Source organism: Gracilinanus agilis, chromosome 5 (genome assembly GCF_016433145.1).
Source record: "Gracilinanus agilis isolate LMUSP501 chromosome 5, AgileGrace, whole genome shotgun sequence".
Lineage (NCBI taxonomy): Eukaryota > Metazoa > Chordata > Mammalia > Didelphimorphia > Didelphidae > Gracilinanus > Gracilinanus agilis.
In genome coordinates, this window is record NC_058134.1 from 44,678,241 (window position 1) to 44,690,945 (window position 12,705).

The following is a 12,705-nucleotide window of genomic DNA, read 5'->3' on the forward strand; positions in this document are numbered from 1 at the left end:
CTTTCTCAGAAGGGTTAGATAAGAGTTTTATTTCCCAATGGATAGTATAGCTACTCTTCCCTCTCCGGGTTGATTACACTGAGAGTAAGGTTTGATTATTACCTCTTAATGCTCTCTTCCTCTCCTTCTTATAATAGTATTTGTCCCCTCTCCCTCCCATGCCCTCTTTGTGTGTAATAGAATATTCTGTTTTCTTATTCACTCAAGTTTCTCTTGGTGTCCCCTGCTATTCACCCCCTCTTTCCCATCCCCCATGCCATCTTAGATTATTTAGTGTTCCACCCTCACCCTGTGAATTATTCTTCTGATTACCATAATAGTGAATATTATAATAGTGAATAGAGTTCACTACAGAGAATTAAACATAACATTTCTCTACATAGGAATACAGATAATTAGAACTCACTGAGGCCTTTAAAAAGGCAAATTTAAAAATTATAAGTTTTCTTTCTTTCCCCTTTGTATCTTATTTACCTTTTCAGGTTTCTCTCAATTTTTGTGGTTGGATATCAAACTTTCCATTTAGCCCTGGTCTTTTCTGTGCAAATACCTGGAATTCTTCAATTTTGTTGAATGCCCATACTTTCCCCTGGAAATATATAGTCAATTTTGATGGGTAGTTGTTTCGTGGTTGCAGGCCCAGCTCTCTTGCCTTTCTGAATATTGTATTCCAAGCCTTGCGATCTTTTAGCGTTGAGGCTGCCAGATCCTGTGTGATCCTGATTGGTGCTCCTTGATATTTGAATTGTTTCTTTCTGGCTTCTTGTAAGATTTTTTCTTTTGCTTGGAAACTCTTGAATTTTGCAATGATATTTCTTGGTGTTTTCCTTTCTTGATCGAATGTTGCAGGTGTTCTATGAATCCTTTCAATGTCTATATTGCCCTCTTGTTGTAGGACTTCAGGGCAATTTTGCTGAATTATTTCTGTTAGTATGGAGTCCAGGTTTCTATTAATTTCTGGTTTTTCTGGAAGACCAATTATTCTCAAATTGTCTCTTCTAGACCGGTTTTCTTGGTCTGTCACTCTCTCATTGAGATATTTCATGTTTCCTTCTATTTTTTCAGTCTTTTGGCTTTGTTTTATTTGTTCTTGTTGTCTTGAGAGATCATTAGTTTCTACTTGCTCAATTCTAGCCTTTAGGGATTGATTTTCGGCTATAATCTTTCAGGTTTCGGCCATAATCTTCTGGTATTCCTTTTCAATCTGGTCATTTCTGGTGTTCAATTTCTGAGCCTCACTTTCCAATTGCATGATTCTACCTTTTAAACAGTTATTTTCTTGCCAGATCTCTTCCATTTTCCTCAAAATCTCAGTTTTGAACTCTTCCATAGCTTGTGAGGAGTTTTCCTTATTTGAGGAGGGTCCGGATGCTTGTTTGTTCTCCTCCTCTGTTTGCTCGGTTGTCTGGATTTTCTCTGTGTAAAAGCTGTCGAGTGTTAAAGACTTCTTTTTCTTGTTGTTATTCTTTCTCTTCTGAACTTCCTGATGCTGAGTAGCCATCATTAGCCCAGCAGCTTCTCAGATTTATCCTCGCGCTCAGTGTCTGTTCGCGATCTATTGGCTCCTGAGGTCTGAGTTCTGGTTTTTTCCAAGGTCAAGCCCCCTGGTGGACCCCCTTGCTTGATCCTCTGCCGGAGGTTTCTTTACAAGTCTTAGGGCGCTGCTTCCACAGTCATATACCTGTCCACACTGGTTCCCCACTTAGGCTATAGTTCCTGGCTGTGTCTGCCTCCACCCACGCCTCCACAGTGACTGCGCTCTCAGCCTGCGCTCTGCGCCCTGCGTCCTGCTCCCATGCTCAGATTTTGTCTGCGTTTTTTGGCTTAATGGGGTCCTAAGTCTTGCTGCTCTCAGGAACAGGCCCCGGAGCTGCCAATGACTCGATGGGTGCCCCAAACTTGCTCTATTTCTTTTTAGCTGGCTTCGGAGCTATAGATGTGTGTGGAGGGGTTGGGGGTGGGGTGGTTGCTCAGCCCGCGATTTCGTGAGGGCTGTTTCACCCCTTTATAGCAAGGAAATGCCTCGATTCTACGTACCTTCGACGCTGTGCCCTGTTGTGGGGGTTCCTCCGTTCGTCTGGACTTGTTTTTATGACCCCTTGAGGAGTTTTGTGTGTTTTGGTCAGGAGAGGTTAAGAGCTGCTTCTTACTCTGCCGCCATCTTAACCTGGAACCCAGCAAGCCATATATTGAGAGGTAGCATACCTTTGTTAATAAATGTTATCTTGCCTAGAGATCTGCCTCAGTTTGTCTTTTTGTTAAAATCCAAACACCACGGTTGGTGGCAGCAGTGAGACAGGGAGATAGGATACTTTGGGGAAGCTTCTCCTATTTTATTGGGCCCAAGTGGAACACATTTTCTAGAAAGGGATCTGTGGCAGTGGATTGGCTCTCTATTCACAAGTTTTCAGATCTCTGGGTGAAAGGGTAGATGTTGAGTGATTTATATCTGTTTTGAGTGTTTCTATTTGTGTTGGCTTCAGCTTTTGAATTTGGACTTGATGGACTATTGCCATAAAAGCTGGGGACTCTCCTTCATGGGTTGCCTTAATGGTGTTGCGTCTCCATTGAAGAAGACCTCTTGACATAGCTACAGAGGCGAGAGATTATGATCTGAGTATGTACCAGATCGAAGACTTTTTTTCTGACCTTGAGATTTTGAAGAACTACCTATGTTTCCAGCCATAAAAAGCAGACATTGATTTCCAGCAGGGTTCTTTTAGTGGACTGAAGAATTAAAATTCCTACTCAGGAACTGTCTATCGTTTTTTCCCATGTATCTTTGGTGATAAAAAAGGAGGGGTTATTTCTGAGTTGGGGACCCACAAAAGGGCAAATTAAATTGATTCCAAATTTCTGTTTGAGAGAGCAAGGTCTGCAACAACTGAACTGAGTAAGGCAATATGTAAGGCTGTTAGTGGCATTTAGTTAAATTGAAGCAGTCAAAGATTTCTTTGAGTAGTTTGGAATTCTGGTAACTACAACTTTGCCAAGAAAGAAATATTGGGGCCATCATCTCTCACAGCTGTTTGTTGGTCTATGTCCATAGTTCTAACAGCTTGAGAGGTGTGATAGTGTGGTTTCAGGCAACATCTAAAGCACCGTACTGAGAATGACAACATTCTCTCTCTCATTCTTTCTCCCTCTTTTCTTTCCACTTAAATCATTGCAGGTATTGTTTATATTGGCTTCCTAGTTCTGTATCAGTTCATATAAGTCTTCTCATTTCTTCTGAATTCTCTCTGAATTCTTCATATTTGTTATGACTTAAATCACAGTTAATGTCCCATCAGGTTCATGTGTCATACCTTGTTCATCATTCCCCAAATGATGGGCTTTTACTTTGTTTCCCATTTCTTTGCTACCACAAAAGTGCTGCCAGAAACATTTTGCTATATAGCATAGGGACTTCTCTTTCTCTCTCTGTCCTCTGGAACTTCTCACATGTCCTACTAAGTCCTGTTCATAGATCCCCAGACCCTGTTTTCCTCCCCCTTTTCTTCCTAAAAAATCAGGCTTAGTTATCGCTTTGGGGAGCATTAAAGCACAGCTGTCAGTAGTTTCCCCTTTTCCCCAGGCACCCCGTTCTCCTCCTTCAAGTTAGAACCACCAAGATGTTCACAGATTTATAGAGCAGGAAAGGGCTTTGGAGGGAATAGTCCAACCCCCTCATTTTACAGATGAGGTAACCTGGGCTCGCAGAGTTTCAACCACTTACCCTACCTGGCTTACTTTTAAGGAAAGGGTCTGAGTATTCCCCATCTTTCACGCTTTGGGACAATTCTACTTTTGTCAGGTTGTGGGGCCATTTACTTTGGCATATGTTCTAGCTGAGAAAACCACCCAAGTACACCAATGATGTGATGTATTTTAGGGATTTGTTTCAGACTCCAAGATGACTTTTCCCATGCCTTGGGCTAGCCTAGAACCATGATTGTGCTTTTTTGAGGAAAGAGGAAGTTTTGCTCTATCTCCACCCCATCCCCCCACCATACTTTCCCTCCAAGCCATCTCCCAAAATTGAGCCGTTTGAGTTATTATTGTATCAGTATTTAGTCAGAACCCCAACTGAATCAAGAGGTAATCTTTGTGGAGCACTTAGCACAGTGCCTGGCACAGCAGGCACTACATAATGTTTATTGCCCTCCCTTCCTCTGTCCCCTCTCTTCAAACAAGCCTCCTTGGGGTCACTAGATTCCCAAGGATATGGTTGGGCCAGTCTGCACTAGTACAATGTATGATTAGATGCCAGAATCCCAATATTGGGAGGTATTTCAGACCTGCCCTCTACAATAGCCCCAAGTGGTCATTCCAAATGCTCTCTAGACTTGCTGTGATTTCTAGCATTGGCCAAGTATTGGCATGAGTGCTGGGGTGGCTGCAAGGGGGAGCTGCTCCATTCCCCCTCTTCCCTGTACCCAAGGACATTTTTTGCATGCCCCACCCCTCTGTCCAGCCCCCCAAAGTGGACACTTCCTCCCTCTACTCTCGGCCATTGCCAGGGCACTCACAGGCAGTTTGAAGTTGCAGTTTGGACATGCGAACCTGAAAACATTCGCCAACACTGCCTTATTCCAGTGTCCAGCTGCTGAAATTCTAGTCCTTCTTCAAGATTCAGTTCAAACGGTTGCATCTTCCATGATGCTTCTAACCAGATGGAATCCCTTCTTCCTTTGGCCTCTTCCAATGCCATGACTCAGTTAAGAGCTTATGTTCTAAAATATTATATTCTTTATTTCCCGTGACATCCTTAAGGTAAGTGATGCCTATTGAAAACAAAGAAGTTCCTTTCCTTTGGGAGTTGATGGATTTCAGACAAGTTAACGGATTTGTCAGTATGAATGATGTGTTGGAGGAAGGACCTTGGGCATTTTGATGAGTGTGGCATTGACACTAGGATCAGATCAGTTTTAACACTACTTGGTAAACCATTCTAATGTCATCCAAGGGGCGCTCTTCCAGTCCAATTGTTCCATATTTATATCATAGACATAACTGGGAATGGGACTTTTTTTTTTAAGTTTAGACACAATATGATATAGGATTGAAACATGAGATCTCTATAATTGCTTTTGCTAAAATTTCCCTTTCTCGATATGAAAATTATAGTTCTTGCTTAAAAAAACAACCACCACCAACTGCTTTGATTGCTAGATTTATTAAGCACTTACATGCTAGACACTATACTATACAAATACAAGCAGACAAATCAGTTCCTCCTCTCAAGGAGCTTACATCCTACTGCAGGAATACAGCACATAAAGGGAAGCCGGAAAAGGGGTTTGGGAATGGGATTTGGGTAATCAAGCTGGGGGTGAGGCTGCTAAGCAGGTAAAGCGGTGGGGAGAGAGAGCTGGGAATGAAGCAAGCACAAGCATGGTTGGGGCTCTTCAGGAAATGGGGATCCTGGCTAGGGACTCTCCAGTTAGGTGAGGAGGTACCAGATTGGTGTCAATTGTATGTTTATCAATTGTATTGTTGTGTGTTTTTTTTAAGAACTCAGGTTTTCTTAACATTGCAATTATTCTTTGACTATCCATTGAATCACATTCCATACTTCTCTTAACAGAATCTGCCTGCTTTTCTTTTCCTTTTTTGGGGTGACTTTGCTCTTTCAGAGAAAGACAGGAGTCAGACTGGAGAACCTCCCTAATACACTTTTGGGGTATTCAAATCACTCTCAGAACCACAAGTACTATCACATACAATTAAGAGGAAATTCTGATTAATCTTTGAAGGCTGTAGAGCCTAGAAGTGGTGGGAAGGTAGGGAGCAGAACCCTACCTGCTTTATATAGATTTGTATTGACATGCTTTCTGCACTCTGCAGTCACATTTGTATTTGCCTCTCTTATTAGAATGCAAGCTTCTAACAAGAAGGGACGGTTCATTTTCTGTCTTGGTTTCACTGGCATCCAGCACCGTGCATGGCACACAGTCATACTTGAGGGTTGGGAGACACCGTAGTGGGTGTCCCTGGCATTTTAAGGTCCTTTCCAGTCTGGCTCTTCCCTACCTTTTGAGCCTGATTTCAGACTACCTTCTTCCATGAATTCTACCTCTACACAAACTAAACAACTAGCTGCTCTGCATTCTCCCATTCCATCTGTCAAGGCTCTTCCTTACCTGCAACTCATTTCTTCTACTTTTCTTCTTTCTAAGATCCTCCTTACATCCCAACTCAGCAACCACCTCTTCTGGAAAGCCTTCCCTGATCTCTCCCCATCTGAAAGTGACTTCTCTCTCCTCATATTTCTTATGGCACATATTGGACAACGGGTTCTTAACTGGAGCACCCTCCTCAATTTCTTATGGCACATATTAGACCAGGAGTTCTTAACCTGGGCACCTTCCTTAAATTTCTTATGGTACATTGTCTTAGATGAGGGGTTCTAAAACTGGATGTCCATATAGTTATTTAAAATTTTTTGATAACTGTATTTCAATTTTGTTTCTTTATAATCCTTTGTATTTTGTTTATTTAAAAAACCAGATTCTGAAAAGGGGTCCAAAGGCTTCACCAGCCTGCCAAAGGGGCCCATGTCCCCCCAAAAGATCAAGAAGCCCTAATCTTAGCCCTTTCCTTTGCTTTTATCCTTTTTTTTTTTTTTTGGGCTTTATCACTTTCTACCCTGTATTCTTCTTCTTTGTGACCTTGTCTCCCTCATAAATAAACTGTTTACCCTTTAAGGGCAGGGAATGGCATTGTTGTTATTGTTTCTGCCCTAGGGCCTTATCTATCCTGAATACTTAGGAATTGTTATTGGCACATATCAATACCAACTCACCATAAATCCAAATTAAATCGAGATTTATGGTTTGTGATAAACATACTACTGGATTTCCTGGGGCTCCACAGAAAGACAGCAAGAAAGACTCAGGCCCAAGATCAACCCCAAGGCTAGCCTTCTCCATTCTGTCTAGGACATCCCAAGGAGAAATGCTGACCAGAGGCCAAGCCTTTTCTTGGGATCTGTTCCCTACGCACAAGGAACAGATAAATTTGAACATCAACTCCAGCAAGAATACTGCTTTCTTTCTCCTTGGGGTTTCTAGACATCTAGCAGAATTTCTCAACTAAGTCAGAAGCAAAAATCCACTCGCCAGAGACTGGGTCTCCCAGGGAAAAGAGGCCTAGTGACATGAACACACCCTGCCTGAAGAGATCCTTAAAGCATGAGTCAATCAGATGGTGTCTAGCATTGGTTTCTTCCATAGATAGGAATAAAAAAAAACAACAACAACAACAGGACACAACTGCTCCCCCAGAACTCAGTGGCCTTCTTGAGGCTTGGGATTCTGAAGGGCTGACAAGAGCATGAGGAACGGGTTCAGCTTCAGGCCTGTCCCTACTGATTCTTCTTTTCCTCGAGCTCCTCATCGGCCGTCGAGCTTATGTGCATCAGTGCGAGTCCATAGAGGATCAGGACGACACCAGCCCACCACATCACGGCACAGTATTCTCCATACAACAGGTAACCCAGGAAGGCCTGAAGAGGCAAATGATAAGGAGGAAGGGAAAATGTGCATGTAAAACTTGTTATTTTGGATCCTCTTTTTGGGAAACCTAGACAAACTGATCTCCTTTCATGATTCCCCAGCACATAGTTTGGGGCCAGCTATACAAATGTGCTTTGTTAATCCAAGTTAATTCAATACCCTGGGACCCACCTCCCCACAACACTCTCACCCAGCTGCACCTTTCTTCCCCAGGTCTTTGTTGTTCTAAGTCACCTGAAGATTCTTGGGCAAATAGTACATCCTCTCCTAGCTATTTATCACAGGCTGAGCCCTAAGGAAATAGAGGAAGAATGTTGTTTTATATGCAGCCCACAGTTAGCAAAGGTCTGGTTTAGGTATTAAGTGTGTCATGTAGCGCTGGGAAACGAGAACACAAGATCATGGATCTAGAACTCAAAGGAACTTTAGAGGCCACTTATCCCACTGACTCAGTAGGAGACTACAGCCATACGTAGTGGTATAGCTCACATTTGAACCCAGGTCCAGAGTCCTTTCTATTGCATATGTGATCTAAGCCACAACCATATTATTTCACTTTTTTTCTTAACCAAAAATCTGTGATTTCATGGGTATGGGAAAGTCTTAGTCTAGAAATGCTTTTAAAACATAATAAGAATTTATCTGGAACAGTCCTAGAGAGATGCTGCTGGCACTGAGGTTAAATGATTTATCCTTGCTCATACATATATGAAAAAAGGCAGGACCCAAACTCTAGCTTTGTAAACTCCAACGAGCCCCTTCCCTTCCCTCCTCCATAAAATGAGCTTGGACTAAATGACCTTTAACATCTCTTCTAGCTCTAAATTCTTCCTTGCTTCAGGATTGGCCTTCTTCTCTGTCCACTACCCTGTGTTACACCTCCTTGTTTTATATTTTACAAAGGAATAAACAGAACTCAGGGAAATTAAGGGTATTGCCCAAGATTGTATTACTGGGTCCAAGACCAGTGGACTCTTTCAAGGACACAAAACTAAGATTCTAGATTTGTCAGGCCGGCCCCAATTGGTCAGACTTAGTATAACTCAGAATTAAAAATAGCTACCTTTTCTAAGACAGGATGGGCAAAGGCCCTATTCTACATGTAGTGTTTACTCACCGAGGCAATGATGTTAGACGCAGTCATTGTCAGTGATGCTGTAGCAGAAGAAGAAGAAATGCTGAGCGCTTTGGAAAAGAAGGCCCACATCAGCGAGTTGCTAACAATCATCAAAGAAAAGGCCATCAGTCGAAACATCAAGGTCAGCTGCAGGGGAAAGATAGCAAAAAAGGTACACTTGGAGAAGCAGGGCCTTACAGGTGTTTTTAGAACATTTTCACCAATGAAACAATGATCTAAAGTAATAAGTTCTCTCAAGTCCCTTCATTCTCAATGAAACAAATTTATGAAATAAATATGGTGTTGATACCTAAGCCAGGAAGAGCAAAAACAGAAAAAGATAATTATAGGTTGATTTCATTAATGAATATAGATTAAAAAATCCTAAATAAAACATTAGCCAGGAGACTACAACAATGTATCACAAAGATTATACATTAGAACCAAACAGGATTTATAATAGGATGCAGGGATGATTTAATATAAGAAAAAAAAATGAACATAATTGATTACGTCAACAAAAAAGCAACAAAAATCATATGATTATATAAAGAGTTGCAGAAAAAGCCATCCTAATTAAATTACAAAAAATATTTTCTTGAACTAGAAAAAAATAATAACATTTATTTGGAAAAATAAAAGATCAAGAATATTTGTTAAAGGAATTAATGAAAAAAATGTAAAGGAAGGAGGTAAATTAGTACTGGATTAAAAAAAAACTTTTTAAAAATTCCAAATGTTTATAAATCCAAACAAAACAAACATTTCAAATTATCTTTAAATTTTCTCATTTAATTAATTAATTTAGAATATTTTTCCTTGGTTACATAATTCATATTCTTTCCCTCCACTCCTCTCTCCCCACTCCAGTAGCCAATGAGCAATTCCACTGGGTTTCACATGTATCATTGTTCAAAACCTATTTCCATATTAATATTTGCAATAGAATGATCATTTAAAGTCAACATCCCCAATCATATACCCATTGAACCATGTGATCAATCATTTGTTTTTTCTTCTGCATTTCTACTCCCACAGTTCTTTCTCTGGGTGTGGATAGCATCTTTCTATAAGTCCCTCAAAATTGTCCTGGGTGATTGCATTGCTACTAGTAGAAAGTCTATTACATTCAATTGTATTACAGTGTATCCATCTCTATGTACAATGTTCTTCCTGCTTCCAGTTCACATGGAATTCCTCCAGTTCATTATTCAGCATAATAGTATTCCATCACCATCAGATACCACAATTATAAAGACCAGCTTCCCCTTTACGATGGGACTTTGAAGGACATTGAATCCAATCTCCCACTGAGGAAATGATGAGGAAATTGTGGCACAGAACAATTAGGTCTCAGGTATTTAAGAGGCTTGAAACTTAGAACTTTTTCACTACAAATCCAGGCCTCTCCAACCCACCTCCTTCACACCAGTTCAAGGATTTTGATTTCTAAACCCAAGGTATGAAAGCATCTACCCAAAACTAGTCATGTGAAAAACAAACAGCTCAGGTAGAATCACACCAAAAACTGGCATAAGTCCCAACCAGAAACTGCTGTCCTCCTAGGATATAAGATGATCATCATCCAGACAGTCATTTCCTACTACAGAGCCCAATGGAAAAGGATGGGAGGGCTGGGAAAGGGTCAGTGAGGGTCAAAGCAAAGAATCTCAAAAACATTGCATGGGCTTCTATTTGCTTTTCTCCATCCTTGCTCTAAATCCCTACTCTTATTCTTCTTAAATCACAGCTTTGGCCATAATCACTTCACACTGCTCAGTAAACTCCATTGGCTCCCCATCACCTAAAGGATCAATTATAAAATCTTGTATGGCAGTCAAAACTCTTCATTTGCTGCCCTTTCCCCTTTTCCAGTCTTCTGACACTTTACCTGCCCCCTACATATCCTATGCAGTGACACTAGTCTCCTTGTTTTTCATCTCACAGGGTACTTCACTGACCAGACTTTATACATTTTTCTCTTTCCTCCCTCCACTCTCCTCTCTTCCTCTCCTCTTCTTCTATTCTCTCTCTGTCTCTTTCTCTTGGTTTCCCTAACATCCTAGCTAAAGCCTTGCCTTATATGGGAAGGTTTGGCCATTCACCTTTAATTCTGGATCCTTCTCACAACTGATTATATGCAATTTGTCTGGTACATATCTTTTTGCATTGTTGTTTACTTGTTATCTTCCTCCCCATTAGGAGCAAGGACTGTCTTTTGATTTCTTTTGTATCCCCAACAATGAATATTTTTTTGACTGACTCCCAGTTTCTGCACTTTGGGAAACAAAGAAGCAGCAATGAAATCTAGAATCCCAAACTAAAATTCTGCTGGAGTTGAAATCTCCTTTGGGAACAAAGCTCTTAGGATGCTCCTTTGCTCAGTCTAGACTCACTCACTCTCCTTCATCACCATATCTTCAAGAAGCTCAAGCAACTGGTGTCTAAGCTAGAGGCCTCTGAAGAAATGGAATTTAGCCTATAACTAAACAATGACTAACAAAATATGGGGAGTTTCGTAATGTCTAAGGCAACTTGTTCTACCTTGGGAAAGATCTAATTATTTGAAAATTTTTCTTTTTATCTAGAAGAATTCTTTTTTCACTATTCATTCAGTAAGTCACCCTAATTCTGCTCTGAGGACAAACAAAAGTAGTTTAATCTCTCCTCTATGTACATCCCTTCAGTGTTCTACACTACAGAATCTCCTTTCTTTAAATCGGATTCTCATTTGGTTGCCAGTGCCCCCATCCTACTTGAGCCTTGGATGCCCTCCAGACTGTAGATCAGGGGTCCGCAACGTATGGCTCTTTCTGCAAGAGCCATAAAGTCCATCTTTTTTTTCAGGCGCTGTTACAGGACCGCGCACTGTTATAGGAGCGCGCACTGTATGGATCTCACGAAATTATATTTTTAAAAATGTGGCATTTATGGCTCTCACGGCCAAAAAGGTTGTCGACCCCTGCTGTAGATGGTTCTCCCTAAAGTATGGCCACCACAATAGAGCAGAAGCATCTACACCCCCCACCTTCATGATCTCACTTAGGTTAGCAAGTACTGCACCAAGTCTCTCTTTTCCGCTCTACCACTTCTTCAGCTCCACTACCCCTAGACTCTCTCTGAGGGGGCGCTGCAGAGAGGTCCCCCCTTCCCCCTCCTCAACTCAAAGACCCGCTCCGGGGAGGTCCGCTCCCCCCACCAGCAGTTCTCGAAGGAGGCGCAGCAGAGGGATCCCCCTTGTCTCCTCCCCACCTCGAAGTCTCACTCCGAGGGAGTCCGTCCCCGCCCCCTCCCCGCTAATCGAAGGGGGCGCTGGAGAGGGGTCTCTCTAGTCCCTTCCCAACCTGCAGCCCTACCAGAAGGAGGCGTGGCAGATGGGTCCTCCACTCCTTCCCCACCTGCAGTCCTGCTCTGAGGGGCGCCGCAGGGGTTCTTCCCCACCCTTTCTTACCCAAGCCTGCATGGCTGGCGGGTAAGGTTGTTCCTGCACCTCTACATCTTCCTCCTCCTCCGGTGCCTGGGACACGGTGGGCTTCAGAGCCAGCTTGGCGAAGGCTGCCGCGAAGGCGCCCAAACCGCCAGCTGCAATGGAGCAAAACGCTGAGCCCCAGCGGAGTCGAGCCAGGGCGTTGGGCCCCAGAACGGCCGCCATCGCTTCTGGCACCGGGAATGGAAACTGGAGCGGGAGCGGGAGCGGGAGGGCAATGGGGGCCCTGCCTGAGCCGGGAGCTGAGGCCGAGCCCGAACCTTTCCCGGGGTCCCTCCCTGCGCTTCGCCTGCTGCGGCAACCACGCCCTCGCGGTGCCATTGGCTGCCTGCTTCACGTGACTTCTGCGTCAGAGTGAGGAACCAAGATGAGCTCACCCTGAATCCGGGCCTGTGGCTCCTCCTTCTGCCCCGCCCCCGCCCCCACTTCTTTATCCCAGTTCGAAGCTCAGCCCACAAAGCCCAAGGACCTGTTCTGTACAGGTGGAAGTGATGTCTCCCCCTAGAGGCAGTAGGGAGAGCGCTGGTTAGGGAATACCACCCCGGGTAACTCTGGGCTAGGCCCTCACTCTCTATTTTTCAGTATTCTCCTTTTTGAAGAGA

General features: G+C 42.9%; 1 protein-coding gene across 1 annotated transcript; it reads right to left on the reverse strand.

Moving 5' to 3' along the window:
• Window positions 1-5,172: 5,172 nt before the first annotated feature.
• On the reverse strand, window positions 5,173-12,424 carry TMEM42 (transmembrane protein 42). The gene is made up of 3 exons (XM_044677361.1): window positions 12,068-12,424; window positions 8,617-8,763; window positions 5,173-7,489 (listed from the first exon to the last, which is right to left on the reverse strand). Exons 1-3 carry the CDS (start codon window positions 12,422-12,424, stop codon window positions 7,349-7,351), a joined length of 645 nt encoding a protein of 214 aa, XP_044533296.1. The 3' UTR covers window positions 5,173-7,348.
• Between the last annotated feature and the right edge of the window lie 281 nt (window positions 12,425-12,705).